The following is an 18,872-nucleotide window of genomic DNA, read 5'->3' on the forward strand; positions in this document are numbered from 1 at the left end:
ATATTTATACTTATTGGTGAATTACCTCTTATCTGCTGCTTATCATCAACCATTCCTACCATTCTTTACTTTTTGGAGCAACAATCTACATACAGAAAACACTTTGCCAAAAGAGAGAGGAAGAACCTAACTTCTTTCTTATTTTGCCACCTGTGTGGGCAGTTGCCTTGAAAATGATGATGTTGAGTGGGCTCCATGAGGACAGAGCCTTTGGCTCTCTTCAGAACTGTACTTCCAACACCTAGAACAGTGTTAGATGCAGAGTAGGTGCTCAATAAGCATGTTGAAAGAATGGATGAGGGGAGGAGAATGTGGTTTAGAATAACCCTCCAATGGAAAACCTGCTCAAACAGCATGCACAATGGATTGTGTCATTTTTCTAGGCAAAAGACTAACGACCCTGGGCAGTGTGTACTACCTAGATTGGCGTGACTCTTCTGAAGGCGTTCTGTAGATAGAGCCCTTTAGAACAGTCTAGAGCTACCAACAGCTGTAAAGAGGCTTTCACAGACATTTTACCATTAGCGCTTTGTGGGTGAATATAGAGATTTTCATCATTAAGAAAAAATAGTTCTGGGCTTAATTAAATCCTTTGCTTACCATCTTCTGAAGCTTTCCCACAGCAAATGCCTTCTTTGCTCACAGCTAGAACTTTGGGTCTGTTTAAGTTTGGAAAGATCTTGAAAGCAGTCTGCCAAGAGGTTTTGTATGCAAGGAAGAGAAGGTGAATTAGGAAACTTGCCCAGTTTGTTTTATTTCTGAAGCTCAAGTAGTGAGGCATTCTTGAAGGGAAGTGGGGAACTCGTTTTTAAAATGCATAATTTGATGAGTCATTGGGTCCAATTAATTTGATACCTACACTGTAAAATTATTAGAATAGGGCAAAAAAGATATTTAGTATGTTTAAGAAAGATATACGTTTGGAGATAAGGTTTGCATTTTGGTCAGTGTATATAGATGGATGGAGCTCTTTCCAGTTATATGTAGAAAATACATAATTTCATTAAAAGAGTTTTCAGGATAGAATTATCACGTTAGGGTACACCAGCAGGTGGCAATGTGTCCTGGTCTGATCATTAGGAAAGTGGCTTGGAACCCTAATCTGCTTCTATTTTTTCCCAAAATAAACATTACAAAATTAGCTGGCTGTGCCCTGAACTTAAAAAATTCAAGCAATAAAGAGTCATCTTTGGCCTCTGTTTATCTTTTCCTTTTTTTACCCCGTTCTAACGTCAGCCTTAGCTCATGCATCTATTCAGGGATAATGATCCTTTCATGAACTGTTGTAGGTCGACTTTTAGAAACAGCATTGTTAAGAGGTAATTGTAACTGTTTCCGCCCGCTCGCCACATCCACTGACGACTAGATTTGCTTTGCCACTTGATTTCCACAAAAAGGCTGAAGACCACCAATACGGGTTTAAACTCAAAAGTCTGAAAATAGCTGGATAAAGGGACAGCCACTTTAGACCTTTAAGGGAGGAATGGAAGAACTAAATTGCGTGTTGTACTTAAATTGCTACAATACCGAATTATGCAATCATAAAACTAGATAGATATCTAAATCTAGCTACATAGTAGGGAAAAAACAACGAAAAAATATTTGGGAACTCTTCAAAGAGAACTGTAATGCTGTTTACTGGATAAATACAGTATACTTTATTTTCTGCCTTTATTGCTTTCCACAGCAAGCTTGTTAGGTCGCTGTGGAAAGCACCATGTTTTCTTAATTTGGCAAATAATACCTTTCATTTTGCCAAGGCAGAAGCAGCTTAAAAGCAATATTATCCCAAGAAATCTTGGCTCCAATTCCCAAACTCTCTTTCTCCCCAGCCCTGCACACCCCCGTCCTCCAACCCTCCCTCGGCAGGCAGGGCGCGTGCGTGGCGGCCCCTGTCCTGAGACGAGGCCAGCAGGTGCCCCAGGTGAGCGGCCAAGGCCAAAACCTCCATTTGCTGGGGTTTGCTTCATAAGAGAGGGACAGTGTCCAGGCACCTGGACCTGAGCTCGCTTCCATCAGTCAGAAGGAGTCTAAACGTGTTAGCAGAAAATCGGAAGAACAAGTACATTCCCTCAAGGAGTAAAAGTTTCTAGGACAAGGGCGCGGGTGATGGCCAAAGAGCCTCTCAGCCTGAACACCTCGGGGTTGGGGGAGCGTTCTTTGGCGGTCTCCGGTTAAAGCTGAGTTAGCGCAGGCTAGACTCCGAAGTACAGATACCCGGCATTCCCGGGGCCCCAGGGGCGACGGTGGGTTGCTGAGTTGGTGAGTGGGACTCCCGGGTACCGACCGTTCCCACCTCGTCCCGCAGAACTACTTTCTCGCTCCCCCACACAAGACTCCGGCGGAGGCGTCGGCGCGGGGGCGGCGGGAACTCGCGCGAGGCGAGCGGGGGCGGCGGGCCCCAGGCGGGAGGGCGGCGCGGCGGCCCTGCGCGCCGCGGAGGGATCCCGGGTGAGGCGGCTTCCCGAAGTCAGAGGGGAGGAGGCCGAAAAAGTCGGCGGGGGAGGGGACGAGCGAGCTCGCGCTGGACACGGCCGGGGTCTGGAAGACAGAACCGGAACCGGAACCCGGGCGCACGCCTGCGAGTGTCGCGCGGCCCCCACCGCCGCCGGCCTCCCTCGCCCGCCGCGCGCACTCCCGCGAGGGCCTCAGGACTCGGCGAGCCAGCCCTGCGCTCCGAGTCGCCCCCGCTGCCGCCGGCCTCCGGGGCCGGCACTTCCACGCCGGGCCGGACCGGAACCTCCCGCCCCTCGCGGGAACCGCCGCCCTCGGCGCGTCGGGGAGGAGCTGCCGCCGCCTCTCCCGACTGCGGAAGAGTCCGGGCCTCCGCAGGATGGGGAGCAGCCCGCGGCGCTGAGACCAGGTTCCTGTCACCTCTGGCTGCGGGACCCGCTCCGCCGGCACCCGCACCCGCCCCGCGCCTGGTGGGGGCGGCGAGGAAGACGAGAGGGCTTCCCCGGCCCGGGGACATGGAGCCGCGCGAGCCTGGCGCGGGACGGTCCGAGACGCGGCCGAGGCTGCGGCCACGAGCGGCCGGCGGTCCCAGATAGAGCGGAGACGAGAGGGCGGGACGTGCAGGCCCCGAGACTCCGGAGGAGGAGCCGACGCCAGCCCTGAGCTGGTCTCGCCCCAGCCCCGGAGGGATTCCGGGCCCCCTTCCCTGCGGTTCTCCGACTTCCCTCGGTGACGAAGTTTTCTCCCTGTGCCTTTTCGAGGATTGATCTCTAGAACTCGCCTTCTGGCAGACTTCCTCGGGTTGTTTGGGGAGATAACTTGTTTTGCTCCACCCCATATCCCCTTTCCTTGACTCCTTCCAATCGGACGTTCTAGATGACTGCATGGAGTTTTGAGTTGGACTTTTGTGTCCCTTACGGAGTCGGGCCTGATCCCAGAGCACTGGGGGTGGGGTGGAGGTGTTCCTGTAAAATGCAAGTTGGATAAAAGGAGGACCTCTCGCCAAGGGCCCCAATGAGTGGCACACAGTCTACTATCACCGACAGGTTGGTATGAAGCTCCCCCTGCGCTCAGCCTCCCTGGATTCGGCCGACCCAGCAGGAGAGTCAGTGATTGCCTTTGACCAGCGGCGTTGACAGGCACAGGAGAGAAGGTTGTTTCCGAGCTCTGCAATTAGTCTAGGGTTGCTGCCAAGTTACCCAGTTGATTGAATTTGGAAATGTAGTTTTTTCTGGAGAGAAACTTTCCTCCAGATTCTCAGAGCAGGGATAGGTAAAACCATGATTGTGGTTTTCTGCCTGTAGTGTGCGTTAGGATTCTGTCCTTATTTTGGAACCAGAGGAAGGTCATTTGGGGTGAAGGTCACTGCTTGAAGTCAGCTGGGGTGTTGGTGCATCCTCGGTTTTGATTCCTGTCCTGTTGTTTCTGGACACTGTTACTTTTTAGGAATTTCTGTTTATGAATTTCATTCTGAGACTGTTGCATAATGATTTATGAACTTGATTTCCTTTAAGTAATTGACTTGCACAGTGTTTATTATCTAATAATTTTCCAGAATATTGAAATTACTAGTAAACCGCAGGCTTTTGCTGGGGGCAATATCAAGGAGCTAAAAAAAGGCGAAGAAAAATAATGGGGCTTAATTTTAATTATTGCATTTTTAGTATTTCGTCTTCCAGAGACATTTGCATTTAAGGGATACAAACCCTAAGCGAATTATGTAGTACAAGTGTGACAGGTGGATTTGTTGAGTTCTGTGAGCCTTTTATAGTAGTACTTATTCTATGTTGCCTGGTGTTGTTTGGTTAATTGAGGTAGGCCATTTGTGGTTTAAGTGGAGTTCCCTTACTCTTAAGAGTTATTCTTTGGAATATTAGGTTAAGCAATAGAAGCATATTAAGTCCTTTACTACGTTTTATTTCTCAATTTAATTATGACATTGTATCCTGGTCCCAAATTTCAGTCACCTTTTTTTTTGTCATGTTTCAAACTGTTACATCATTAAAAAAAAGATCCAATAACTGAATAAGGGGGCCAAAGAAGGTACTTTGATGAAAAGTGCAGCAATAGTGCTCCTGCAGAAAGCAGTTGAATTTCCTAATAAGAGTTTTACCCAATTGTAAGACTCATTTGTTGATTTTAAAAGGGCCAAATTCCATTATCATACCATAACAGCGACTCCAGAAACAGAACTTCCTCTTCCTGTTGATGCTTTCTAGTGTCACGTGGATGTTCACCTAAAAGATTCCATTAAATATTTAAACTATTTATATTTATTCTTTGTTCGTGTATTTTTTTAAAAATACTTTTTAATTTTCAACTTTTCTGAGAGTACACTTAACATGATTAGCAACAATGCTCATCTTGATTTTTTCTAGTTATTCCCATTCCTTTTTCTTTCCGGGTGTTTTGCTTCTGAGAAATCACTTTCATGGGTGTGTGGGTAATTGTTTCCGTGGCTCATTCAATTCTTACCCTCTCTGTTGAGCCTTGGACAAGAAGTCTTATTAAAGTAGTGTTGGTAGTTTTTATTGTGACGCGAGGGATGTTAAATGTTGTGGAAGCAGAATGTTGGGTCATCAGCTCATTCCACATGAAAATCACCTAAAAGCCCCCAAGTAATGACTGTTCTTCCCCTTTGCTTCTCAGAGATTTTCTTCCTCTTTCCATTATCTTGGAAATAAAGTCTTGAGATGTGTCCTTTTTATGACTTAGATAAGATATAAATATACAAGAAGCATGCAATTATTGAACGCCTGTTCTTTGCTAGGCACAAAGGATTGAAAGATGAGTATTCTAAGAATAAGATGAATCTGCAGATTGGTTTGAGTATTAATATGCTTGAATTAGTTCAGGTGCTGCCTGATTTTATATATTTTTTAGAAGAAAAAAGAACTTTAAAAGCCACTTAATTTAAAATGCACTACTGAGACAGTATGGATGTCTATTTCGTAGGAATGTGCTACTAGTTTGGTTTTTTACAAGAATTATTCTTATGTAACCATTACTTTTTCATTAAACATAAATTATTCCATAAATATCAAGCATCCATTTGCTTTTTAGGAGAGTGGTTGTCTCTGATTTGAATATATGTTGGGGTGAAATCCAGAAGTACTGGTTTAGTATCATTTCTGTGCCAGGATGCCTCAACAAAGTTATGAGTAGAGAATAGTTCCTAACTTCTTCTCAGCCCTGCCTACCTCATCCTGTCTTCTCACTGTCTAACTCCAGTGCACTGTAGGTATATTTTGCTGATTCTGGAGCTGTTGGCAAATTAACAGAGCCAGTGTAGCTTTTTAAAGATCCTTTCAAGTTTGAAGTACTGAATGTGGTATGGCTTTGTTTTGTAGAGTATGCAGACCCACCAGGCCAGCTGTGTGATTTAGAGTTCTTTCATTGTGGTGCTTCTGACTACAGAGTCTGTCTGTCCTCAGTTGAAATCAGACTAGCTGGTTTTGGGCGTTGTTCTGTTTTGCAGTTTGTGGCAGGCGACACATGGCTGAACAAGATAAGAAGGGTTTTATTCTTGTGTTAGGGACGTGCTGGGGCTGGGATGGAATTCAGCTATGTTTAGGCTCTGATTGGTCACTCTGGATACTCAGAACTCTCTTATATCCTGTTATTATTTTACGATTAAATTAACACATTCATTTACTCCCTTCTCTTCATCTTTTACTCCCCAGATCCCCCACTCCTTTTTTTAAAGGCATAGTCATCAATTTAAAACCCAAACTATGTTCATGGTAGCTACTGTTTTTATGTAGTGTATCTGAACAGATTAAAAAAAAAAAAAGATCTAAGCAGCTTATGAATACCATCCAGTGTCTTGCTTTGTAACTTCTGAGAAACCTGGAGACTATAGTTTTCAACTCGAGAAGCAGCAGAAGTATCTGATTGCTCTTCAGTTTGCATTGATTGCTGCTTTCAGTTCTGAAATATATCCTAATTGTTTCCAATCTTCCTAGGGGCCTGTCTTCTGTCCCTGAGAGTTTAGGGATCCTATGGCAATTGGAATTTATTCTGAGAGAGAGACAAAAAAGAATGCTCTTTCAGCAGACTCAATAAATGATTTCAGGCTATAGATTCTAGAACAATGAATTTTCAGGGACCATACAGGTAGGATTTTGTTATAAGGGTCTACCTTGAAATAAATGGACGTTTGTCTTGTCAAGGACATAAGGATTTTGTTGTTTTTGGTTTATAGATAAAGGTTTTTGATATATTGGCATTTTCTTAGCATTGAGTTCAACTTTAAGCTTAACTTAAGCAGACTTTTAAAGTAAGTGTGGAAACCTGTGACTTTATATGCGTATACCTGGAAATTAGCATTTTCATTCATGATACTTTTTCTGCCAACATTGCCACATAATGCTTTTGATTAAAAACCAAAAAACTCCTGTATGTGTGCTATTTTCAAGGTCGCTTGAGTCGTCTGCAAGGTGAAATTGTTTGTAACATTTACTTGTAAAGTCAGTCGTTCTATAAATACAAAATTGAAATTGAGGATTAGGATCACAGGGCTAGCTTTGTATTCAATTTCATGTTCTCTTTTCTGCTAGTTGTTCAGTACGAAATTCTGATTCATCCAGGTATGCAGTAGGCCTTAATTGTACAGTTTACATGAGTCAACATGTACAGTCTGAAGGAAATTTTTCAGAAAGCACGGAGCTATAGTCTTCCTGATTAATGGCAGATTTATAAGATGTGCGTATTTATTCAGTGAGATGGCAAGAGAAGCTTTATTCAAATCATTACAAAAATATGTTAACCTGGTAATACCACTTAAGACCTTGGTGGTTTCCAATTGTTAAAATGTAGTAAATGACATTGAGTTAACGTGTAGGATTTTTTTTTTAACTAAGTTTGAATTTTCAGTTTAAATGAAATTTGAGGCAGACATTGATGAAACCCATAAATGGTGGGTTTTACATATTTTTCTGTGGAGCGTTGTGATTCCAGGGAAAACAGTTGGAAAATCGTTGAGTAAACATATGTGGTTGCCTCTTCTGAAAGCCATCTGGTAGTGGGTATGAATTGCCTACCAAACTGATAGGGTCACAGAAACAGCAGGATATTTTAATGGTTTTCCAGAGGTAATTGGATAGACTCTTTTAGACATCATGGTTGTCTGACAAAGTTACTTGAAATGTTTCTTATCGTATAATTGCTTATCTCCTAGAAATTGACCATGCCACATTTTCAAGAACAGGGAGTTTTATTTCACTTGGTCTCATTCGTTAAAACTTGGTTTTAATGATGTTTTAAAGCTTCATTTGAAGACATGCTCCTTTCCCTTTTAGTAATTAACAGTCTTCAAAATAGTGGTATTTAAACTGAAATTTTAAAATCAGCAAAATTATAAATATTTTGTTTCCTTTCAGTAAAATACCCTCGTATATGTAATGATATCCTACGGCAGTGTAATTTTTTAACAGTTACTATGTTTTTGACTTTGCATAGGGCAGGTCGTCATTTACACTTTAGGTAACTCATAAAGTTTAAGTTAGGATTCTAAAACTGGAAAGGAGAGACCCACGATTTTAACCTAGATTTTCTGACTCTCAAGTCCCTCACTTTCACTTTAAATTATTGTTTTTCTATGTATATTATTTTTTCTGTGCTACTTTCCTTTAGTAACTTTCCAACCTGACCAAGTCCGAGTTGGATTTTTCTGTTACAGGATGCTTTCTAGTACCTCATCCATTCTAATTTTAAGTATCTCTAGAGGATAAAGCTCTCGTCACTTCCTCAGGAGACTGAACAACAATCTGATAGATCTTTTAGTCAGGAAGTTTTTCCTGATCTTTAGCTCAAACTTTTCTTTTTAGTTGTCCTGTTACTTGTATATACTTGCTGTACCAGGCTAAATAATGCTCTCCTTCCATTTATGTTTATATGACGGTAAAGGGTTCAGAAAGTTACCTACCGCTCTTTCCCTCCCCCCACCCTTATTCTTTGCATAGCCAAGTTGTATGTGCTGTTGATTGTTGTCTAAAAACCGAACTGTCCCTCTTAATATTTTGTTAACTTTCCCACAGTTGCTCTCCTAGTACAAAATGATTTTTTTCCTTAGATGCTCCCCTAGTACAAAATGTGATATTCTGTGTTTTATCTTTACCGATGTTGTAGAGCAGCAAGTTCCAACTTTAGTTTTATTGTAATTCAAGGTGTCTTCAGTTTTCTCCAGGCACAGTCCAAAATTGTGGGTAAAGAGATTCTCAAGATCATTTTAAATCGCTTTTATTTCAGCTTTTAGAATGGATGTGGGAGATGTCACAATCAAATAAAAACAATAAACAAATTTATACAAACAGCATAATTACCAAATCGACTAATTAAGCAATTACTCGTGTTATAAAAGACTTCTTTACAAAGTGATTCTTTCAAATATGAGCGCTTCTAATGTAACAGGTACTATCAATTATGTGACAAAAAGGTAGCAAACAGAAATAATGAGTGTTAGGAGCCATCCTTGGTTGAAAATCAATCAGAAGTGAAGGTAAAACATCTCTGAACTTACAAGTAAATGAAGAAATGTGATTGTAGCTTTTATGTTGCAGTGTGGTGAGATACATTTGGAAGTTGTTACTCTTTTTTTGTTTTTTGTCTTTTTTGCAGTGGTTTTTTCAGTCTTACCTTATATTGTATGTCATTTTTTCCACTTTTTTGTTTCTTTTACCTTATTTTTTTTCTATTTCCACATATTAGTGAAAAGAAATAAACCTGCAGTGCTTAGCAGTATTTTTTCAGTAACACTATTTTTAAAATTGAAATAACATTTTATTGTCTTGCCACTGTATTTACAAGAACTGTTACTACAGATGAGAGATAGATAATAACAGAAGGGAAAAGTGCATATTTAAATTATTATAAAATACATAAGATTATAGAGCTCTTAAATTTTATTAGTGGACCTTTTTCATTGATACTAACTTAGTCTGAAATTATTTAAATAGATGTCTTTTGTATTTTCCTAGTGATTTTGTTTCCTCAAAGTTTAGAATTTTGGAAATATGCCAAATTTAGGGCATTTTACTTTCTCACCTTAGAATATCTAGGGTACCTAGATAGCCACATCTGAAAGAAGTTTGTAAGACAGCTTCTAACTCCAAGAGAAGCCTTTGAAGTTAGAGCCTAGAAATATTTTCAGCTTTTTAATTCTGCAGAGGTAATACGTGAAGGTGCTCAAGGTCAGAGGCTTTGTCTAAATTGCATAAGTGTACATTATTGACTTTCAGTAGAAGGAGAAATACACTAAGTTTACCTTATTGAATTAGCATGCACCAATGCTGCTGACAGTTTAGATTCATACCAAAACAGAATCTTTTACTAATTCAAATGCTGAATCCTGGTTTTTGAGATCATAGTCACATGACAGGCCTGGGTAGCTTCCCAGTGTTGAGAGACAAGCAAATCTAATAGCCAATGAAAAATTAGATTTCCTGTCTTGGGACTGTGAGTAACAGTTCTCGAAGAAGTTGGAAATACATAAGAAAACCTTGGTTTAGTTAATGCTTACAATTAGCCGTTTGTCACACTGCTTTTTCTTTTGATGTTATAAAGTCTTTTGTAGTCATTTAAAGATACTGCTCTGAGACTACAGTTTTGGTCAAATATTACATTTAAATGCTAATTTTAGGTTCATACACTCAAGAGAGACCAAAGAGGATTTTGTAGGTCTTCTGTGGATTCAGAAAATGTAGATTATTCTATTGTTGAAAAACTGGAGACTTCATCAGCATCTGAAGAAATTAATTGTGAAATCGATCATGTAATGCAGAAGGTGACTGAAGAGTCACAAGTCCCCAAAATACACTTAAATGCATATAGGAAATCTTGTGAAGATGCTTAGACATATCCTTCCATAGATTCTAGATGGGTTATCTGACTGTGTTCCAGGCACAAGCTGATATGTTGTGGTTTGCCCTGTACAGTCTCTGTGGTTTACTCAGAGGAAGTGGTTCTTGTGGGTTTAGGTCTGATCTTTTCAGAGATTGTTGGTGGCACATGCACTGTCAGCTTATTTCCTGTTTTATTGGCTGTTTGGGCAAGACCTTCTCAGGGCAAGTACTGCTGAAGGGGTACTTAAATATTTTGTAGTGGCAGGACAGATGGTTATAATGTTGTATAATATCTACCTCTCAGGAGATATGAGGGTTAAATTAATGTTGGTAAAGTGCTTTGAGATCCTAAGATGAAGAGTGCAGACATGTTCCTAATCATATTTGCAGATTACTGCTATGTTCAGAAATTGCTCAGATTTAAGTAAAAACATGTTCATGTAGTAAAGTGTTACTCTGTGGACCTTGACTTCTGTAACCTTTCAGGTGTTGTATAATCACTGCAAGAATGATGGTTAGAATTTTTTTCTTTTTTTTTCCTTCTTCTAACTCTTCTTTATAATTTTGCCCTACATGCGTTAACTTAGTGGGGTAGATACCTTGTCTACAGTACTGGTTAAGGTGTCTTCACAAAACTTAACACCTAGATCAAGCTTCTTCACCGGTTTAACTGGCATACTAAAATAATGTAATTGAGAGAATTTCCTTTGAGATCAGTAGCTGCACCATCCATATACAAAACCCTATATTTGCTTTGCTGAAACCTTAAGGTGAGCACACTAATAGAATTGCTTATGTCGTACTCCTAGTTTTGTTTTTGTTTTTGTATTTAGCCCTTGCCACTTTAAAAAGTTAACAATGAGTGTTTTTTAGGAAGAGACTTTCTTTAAAGCTAAACTGTCATCTAATTTTTGGGTTTCTCAAGGGTAGGAGGATAGTTCTTATTCATTTTTAAGTAATCACTATTTGCTTTATTATAGTTTTATTCTTTTTTAATACTAAAAAGCATAAGGAAGAAAAAAAAAAAGCCCCAGTTATCCAACTACTCAGATGATGTTCAGGTTAAAAAAAAATACACAAGAAAATTCAAATGATATGTAATGGTAATAACTCCCTCTGATCTTACCCCCATCCCTGCACACCCACTGGTTCTCAGACTCTCTCTCCTCAGAGGTAGCCATAGTTAAATTTTTTTGTCTACCTTTCACAACATTCTTATAAATATACCAGCCTATCATTTTACTGTTCTTTGTACCTAGGCCAGAGTAGGTATATCTATCAGCTTTTGCTAGGTTATGGTACTATAGCAACACCTTCAAATTTCAGTGGGTTACAACACTGTTTATTTCTTGTTTACGTTACATTTTGTCAGCTGTAGATTGGCTGCAGCGTTTTTGGAACCCTAGCTGAAGGAGCAGCCCCTACCTGGGATGTGAATTATTGTGGCAGAGAGAAAGAGCAGGAAAACTGATGCAAACATGCGATGACTCTTCAAGCTTCTACTCAGTCATGGCGTACCTCACATCACTCACATGCAAAGCAAGTCAGCTGGTCAAGCTCATTGTCGGTGGGCCAGGGATATAGACTCCTCCCACAGGTGGCATTGCAAGTCACATGATAATGAATAATGGGTAAGGCTGTATAATCCTCTTAAGGAAGAAAAGGAGAGTGTGAATAATTAGGGACAATAATATAGTGCACCACAGGAAGCGCTCAATAAACGCTTGTTAAATGGATTGTTTTGGACCTGTGAAAAAAAATTTTTTATTGAAATATTTCAAACGTATACAGAGGTACAGAGAATAGTATGATGAACCTCCATGTTCCCATCATTAGCTTCAATAATTAGCAGTGCATGGACAGTCTTGGTTCATCTGTTTCGTCGTCCTGCTTCTCCACTGGATTATTTTGAAGCAGTTTCTAAATATAATTTCACCCATAAATATTTCACTAAGTAGCTCTGAAAGATAAGGTCTGAAAGTGTGACTTCTTTTGGTAAATTCTTACTGTCTAATAGTTTTAGGTAATGGTACTGTGGACTGACAGGTGTCAAGTAGGGGAGGATGTTCATGGAGTGTATCTAGAATTTGACAGCCAGAAACTTGTTTTGATTTCATTTTGAGTATATCTGGAGGAGGCTTACAGCAGAATGGCATCTATTTTTCCAGCACCTCCTTTTCTCCACTTGAGTGTGTGTGTGTGTGTGTGTGTGTAGCAGAAGCAGGTAATTAACCTCTGGAAAAAATAACATTGCAACAGATTTGATTTGTAGGAGGTTTCATTTCTCACTGAGCCTCTGTTGGAATGACGCCAGTTGAAAGGAATCCCAGCCCTTTAATGGCTCTAAGTCTTCTGGGAGATCCCAGTCAGTGATGTTATTTACTCTGGAGAAGAACATCAGAATCATTTATAAAAATCCTCTCTTTACCTATGCTATTTGCAATGCAAAGAAAGGCTCTATCAAGTCTTTAAGGGGATCCTTAAGATGATATAAAAGTAAGGAAGTGAGTCTATCTAATTTTAGTTTAGAAATAATTAAAGCCACTTTCAACTGCTCAGGTTAGTTCATCTGAGAGCTTTAAAGCCTCCATTTTGACTCAAGACTTCACAGATTTTATTAGCATACAGTGTAATATAGTAAGTTTATTTGTCATTCTGTGGCTGTGGGGAGTAATGGGCATTACATTATGGATCTAGGATCATCAGTTTCACAGGATATTCTTTGGGGAGAGAGTGTTATGTAATCAACAGTGGGAAGCAAATTAAACAGATATAATCCCTTCTCCATTTTGTAGATTGGCAGATGACAGTGCAGTGATCAAAGAGGATTTATACAGGCTAGTGAATAAATAAATTATCGTATATAGCATGATGAAAATAGTTTATTTTAGTATAGTACTACATTTAATTTTATTTTCTTAACTGACTTCTTGCACTGTGCGTAGAGACACTTAGATTATCTAACGTGGTCTTTCTAGGTATCCAAATAGTTTCAGTTTTCTTTAATTAAGTTATACATATTGTTAATCTCATTTCAGAATCTGTGTAGTAACTGCAGTAGAAAAAGGGCTATCATTGGCTTGCAAATAAAATTTTTATTTAAATTTGAGTTTTTCTTGGCATTGAATTGATTCTGGTTTTGGTTGCTTGGGACAATATAATCTATTTAAAATATAAATAAATAAACAGTTTTTTTCCCATGGAGAATAACTCTTTGACTTGTGACTGTTCATGTTATTTTTCTGTTGTATCGTGATTGAAAAACATTTGTTTTCAGAGATAATAGTACCTTCGTCAGACTAATATACTTGTACTTTGGTTGCATTTTAGTTGCAATTGTTAGTTACACAATTTGGGGAAAGGTTTGTGGTTTCTAGTTACTGTATTTACCCAGAAGCTCTACATGATCAGAATTCTTGAGACAGTGTTTAAAGGTAAATTGGATGTGTTGCTTGGATGTGAATAGTAAAAGAAGAGAAGCTTCTCACCACGCAGTTATTGCTTAATAGGGTATGGCTGCAATTCTGTTTCTAAAAGCAAGAATTAAGTAAAATATTATATGGATGAATATTAGTAATTATATTAATTATGACTCCCCTGGCAGAATTCTTTTTGAGACTATCCTCTTTGTCAGAGATAAAAAGTAGCTTTTAAAAGAAAGGATAATTTCAGTTCTTAATTATATATATATATTTTTTATTTTTATTTTTTAGCCTTTGTAAGAGGAGCAGTAGAAGGGAACTGAATGAGGAATTGGTAGAGAAAAGAGTGTGGGTTTTGGTTTTGTTCTGCTGCTTACTAGCTGGGAGACCTTAGGCAAATTTACCTCTCTGAGCAGTGGTTTAGTTTTCTCATCTGTAAAAATGGGAATAATAGTACTTTGCAGAGTTGTCATGAAGATTAAGTGAGAATGTATTTAATTACCTAGCATATAAGAGGTAGTAAGTTATAGTATTGTTTAAACCTCAGAAATTAGGTTTTTCTAAAACTTTGATCTGTGCATATAAAATGATTTTGAATTTTATGTATTTGCTGCTGCTGTGACAGTGTTTTTTCCTGCTGTGATAATATTCTTTATCCTATATATTTCAAATTATAGGCAGTTTTTAGAATTAAGATACATTTGGAAGTGAGGAGTAGACTAAAGAGTGACAGTTATTTCAATTCAGACGGTGAAACAGTAACATCTAGTTGCAGAATTGATAAGATTTTTAGGATTGGCAATCAACTTTTAAATCTGCCTTTGATCACTCAGAATTTGTCCATTTCTATCTGTTCCACATTAGTTCATTTGTTTATTCATTTATTCAGTAAATATTGAATGCCTGCTCTGTGTAGGTGATTGTGTTATTTTGAGCTCTTGCCTACTTTTGCTCATTTATATTTAAGAATTAAGAAATTTACCGGTAAGAATGATATTCATTGATTAGTGCTGAAGATTAGGGTGAGAAGTCATGTGTATTTTGAGAAGTGGTTGTATGAAGTCATGATTAATGATTAAATTTGTCTTATTTTCCAAATTAAAAAAATTAATGTTACTTCCTGTAACATAACTGTTCTTTTATGTTTCCTTTTTATTTTTCAGTTTAATTACATTTTGGTGAGTTACCTAAACTGAAATGAAAAGGACATGGTATAAGTTGAAATTTAAGAAGCTTTAAATGGTCATTGCTTTTGAGGTTTTTTGTTTTTTGTTTTTTTGTTTTTTGTGAGGAAGATTAGACCTGAGCTAACATCCGTTGCCAATCCTCCTCTTTTTGCTGAGGAAGATTGGCCCTGGGCTAACATCCTTGCCCATCTTCCTCTACTTTGTATGTGGGACACCTGCCACGGCATGGCTTGAGAAGGAGTGCGTAGGTCCGTGCCCAGGATCCGAACCTGCAAACCCTGGGCCGCCAAAGCGGAGCACATGAACTTAACCATTACGCCACCGGGCTAGAGTGGCTAGGTGTTCGTTGCTTTTGAATGGAAGAAATCACATTTTATTGATTAGGCATTGCTTTAGTCACTACTTGAAGGAGAATCTGTATTCCTTAGCTACCTCTTTGGAGGTAGGAGCAATCCCTTAAGCCTATGCTTTGTGCATCTGGTGATGAATATAGTGATAATTTGATCAATGAAGGATTCTGGAAACTACAGTAGTTTGATTAGCAAGACAGTGCTTAACTCATGATGACTTGTTGCTCTACTGTTTTACACTTTAGCAAGGTGGCAAGATGAATGTAGGTGAAAATGAGCATTTTAAAATAGATGAAATTTAGTCTTATGAAGAAATTGGGATGTGGTAAAGGATTTTATATTTATTGAGTACATACTAAGTGCTGGGCACTGTCCTAGGTACTTTCTGTGCATCGTCCTTTTTAATCTTCTCAGCTGTGTAAGTTAAATATTATTGCCCCTATTTTAAAACAGAGAAAAAGAGGTTTTAAGACATTCACCAATTTGCTCAGGGTCACAGTTTCTAAACAGAAGAGTTGGGATTATGACTCCAGTGCCCATTTTCTTTTGGCCTATTGGTCTCAGGCCTGCTTATACTAAGATTGGCTCATTTGGATCAGTCAGTTGATCTTTTGAATTGGTTGGATGAAACCCGGAAAGTGGATTTTGTCTTCAACAACACCATTAAAGGGTTGTCTTCACATTATAATTTCATAACTATGTTTTATTCTTTCTACTCTTAATCACCTGTTTACCTATTCCCTTTTCTAGAATTTTGACATGAGGGATTTTGTCTGCATTCCTCTAAAGAATGACTACACTGTGTTTTGGTTTCTTATTCATTGCTTTATATATACACATGTTTGTAAACATTGGACTTCTTTAAAAATTTATTTTATTGAGGTCATATTGGCTTATAACTGTGTAATTTCATTTGTATGTTATTATATATCAGTTTCTATATAGTCTGCCTCGTGCTTGCCACCAACATTGGAATTTTTTGAAGCCTGATATATGTTGCTTATAAATCATTTTCCATTGTAACTATTCCAAAGTTCTTTTAAGAAGTTTAAGGCTCATCTAATACAAGTTTTGTGGGTTTTTTTTTTTTTTTGTATTATAGGCACACAAAACAGTTAAGAAATGACTCAAAAAATTGATATACTGAGTCTGTAAGAGGAGAAAAAGGAAAAGGAAAAGACAGCAAATGAATGATTTTAATAGTAGGTGATCAGGCCTTTGTGAAGCATAAATGATTTAAGCAAATTGGGTTTAAGTTTTTTCTTAGCAAGAGTCTATGTTTGGTTAAGTGGCAATGGAGATAATATTTTCTTAAAGATTTCTTGTTATAGTAGTGACCTTCCCTTCTTTATCATTGTTTTTATTTTCTACCACTTAAAGAAATAAGTAATCATTCCTTTTATTCTAGCTCTAGATTCATCTGCTGAGCAATAAAATATTGTTACTTTTTATCTTTATTTCTTCTTTGTAACGATTTTTTTTTCTGTTAATGAAATTCTGTGGCATGAATCATTTTGGTCTAGCCACTTTTTATACCATAACATTGGAAAGAAAATTTGCTTAAGAGATATTTAAGTGTGTTATTTTTTAACCTACCCCCCCCCCCCCGTTTTTTTTTTAGAGAGGAAGATTAGCTCTGAGCTAACATCTGTGCCCATCTTCTTCTATTTTGCATATGGGATGCCACCACAGCATGGTTTGATGAGCAGTATGTAGGTCGGCGCCTGGGATCTGAACTTGTGAGCCCTGGGCCGCCTAAGCGGAGCGCATGAACTTAACCACTATGCCACCAGGCTGGCCCCTAATAACCCTTTTTAACTATAAATTGTTTTCTTGCATTTTCTTAGTAACCCCAGAGAATCTAGAACAAAAGTAGGCAGATAGTTGGTTGAAAAAGGAGCCTGCAAAGTAAAGCTTTTATTGAATAAGTACTGTTTCTAGGTAGAGAAAAACTGGAGAATTATAATTTGAGAATTTTACTAGGTTTAAGATGTACAGAGAGACAGCCTGCAGAAAGGCAGTGCGCTTTGAAGCGTTCTGATGGATGCAGAGACTTTATAGCCCTTAGGGAGATGTACAGACATCCGCTATGCCGAGTTCTGGGAAGCTGCTTTTTCCCATGCTTGCAGCCTCCCTGTGGGGTAAAGGTCTGTTAATTTTGCATAAATATTTACCATATCTCATTTTAGCTACCATTGCTTCCTCACACTGTTAGGAATAAGGAAACCTTTGCTTATCCAGCTTGAAAAGTTTACTGTTATCGATATGACTAGTCTGGAGAATGTTCTGTTATCTTTGAGGGTTGATGAAGTTAAAAAGTCAGATTGGGAAAAATAATGAGGAGGTAGACAACCAATTCACAGTCCATAAATAATCTGGTTATTATAGAAATATTTGCCCCTGCTTATTTTGCCATATTCAAAAATGAGAAGGTTATTACCACACAAACAATATAATTCACTTAAGTCTTGTCATATCTAAGCCAAATTATATGTCATTCATATTTGTATGAAACTAGTAGTAATTTCCATTCGCATTTACTATACTTTTACAACTGTTTCCTTATTTAGTAATGATAACAAACGGCGTTCATTTATGAAGCATCATTCTAGGTGCTTTGTAGGCATTACATTTAATACATGTAACAAACACTACAAGGCAGATGTTATTGTCATTTTACAGGTGAGGAAAAACTTAGATTCAAAAACATTCTTTGACTAGTCCAGTATTTCCCAGCTAGTACTTTTTTTTTTTCTTTGGCTGAGGAAGGGTCTCCCTGAGATAACATCTGTTGCCAATCTTCCTCTTTTTGCTTGAGGAAGATTAGCCCTGAGCTAACATCTGTGCCAGTCTTCCTCTGTTTTGTATGTGAGTCACTGCCACAGCATGGCTGATGAGTGGTGTAGGTCTGCGCCCAGGATCTGAACCCACAAACCCAGGCTGCTGAAGCAGAGCACACTGAACTTAACTACTATGCCACAGGGCCAGCCCCTCAGCTAGTACATTTTTGGAACCAGGTTTAAAAATCCAGGTCTTTGAACTCTTGGGGTTCATTGTATTTACTACTGCACATAATTTTCGGTAGCTATCATTTCTGTGAAGTTAGAATCCAAACACAAATAGAAAGTGTAGAATTCAAATGAAAAGGTTCAGCCAAAGAAGGTTATTTATTTAGTCTCTTGTCTTTTAATGTAAGTTACAGCAGAAATTTCTAAATTGTCTTTCAGGGAACATCCAGGACACTTTAATAGGAATGTAATTTTTTGTTTTGCTTCACTGTCTTATGAGCTCACATTGTCTCAGGCACTCAAGGCAAAAAGTAGAATGTAAAAGGGAATCATTATGTAATCCCCAAACTTTTATTATTTTTAAAAGATCTAATTTATTATTTAAAAGATGGTCCAATCCATGTTATTAGTCAAAAACAGTCCAATATTTGCAGTTTCATATGATTTATCCTAGGACCTATCTATCAGTATGACTACATCTTAGATCTTGCCATTGCTTAGAAGAATTCTACTTCCAAATTTTTGTGTTTTTCTATCTCTTACCTTCTACTTTTCCTTCTTCCCTATACCATTTTGCATGTACTCTTTGCCTTTATCATCATCACCAGGC

The 18,872-nt window shown here is 38.5% G+C and overlaps 1 protein-coding gene across 5 annotated transcripts in view; it reads left to right on the forward strand.

Annotated features, from left to right (window-relative positions):
* The first annotated feature begins 3,315 nt into the window (after positions 1-3,315).
* Positions 3,316-18,872, forward strand: part of ARHGEF12 (Rho guanine nucleotide exchange factor 12) — a 135,418-nt gene continuing 119,861 nt past the window's right edge. For all 5 annotated transcript variants that reach the window (XM_014785033.2, XM_087433822.1, XM_087433821.1 and 2 more), the window contains exon 1: positions 3,316-3,500. In XM_014785033.2, coding sequence (XP_014640519.1) covers positions 3,469-3,500 — 32 coding nt within the window. In that variant the 5' untranslated portion in view covers positions 3,316-3,468. The remainder of the gene's footprint in view (positions 3,501-18,872) is intronic.

The sequence above is a fragment of the Ceratotherium simum genome, chromosome 7 (genome assembly GCF_057802395.1).
Source record: "Ceratotherium simum simum isolate JZ-2026a chromosome 7, ASM5780239v1, whole genome shotgun sequence".
Taxonomy (NCBI): Eukaryota; Metazoa; Chordata; class Mammalia; order Perissodactyla; family Rhinocerotidae; genus Ceratotherium; species Ceratotherium simum.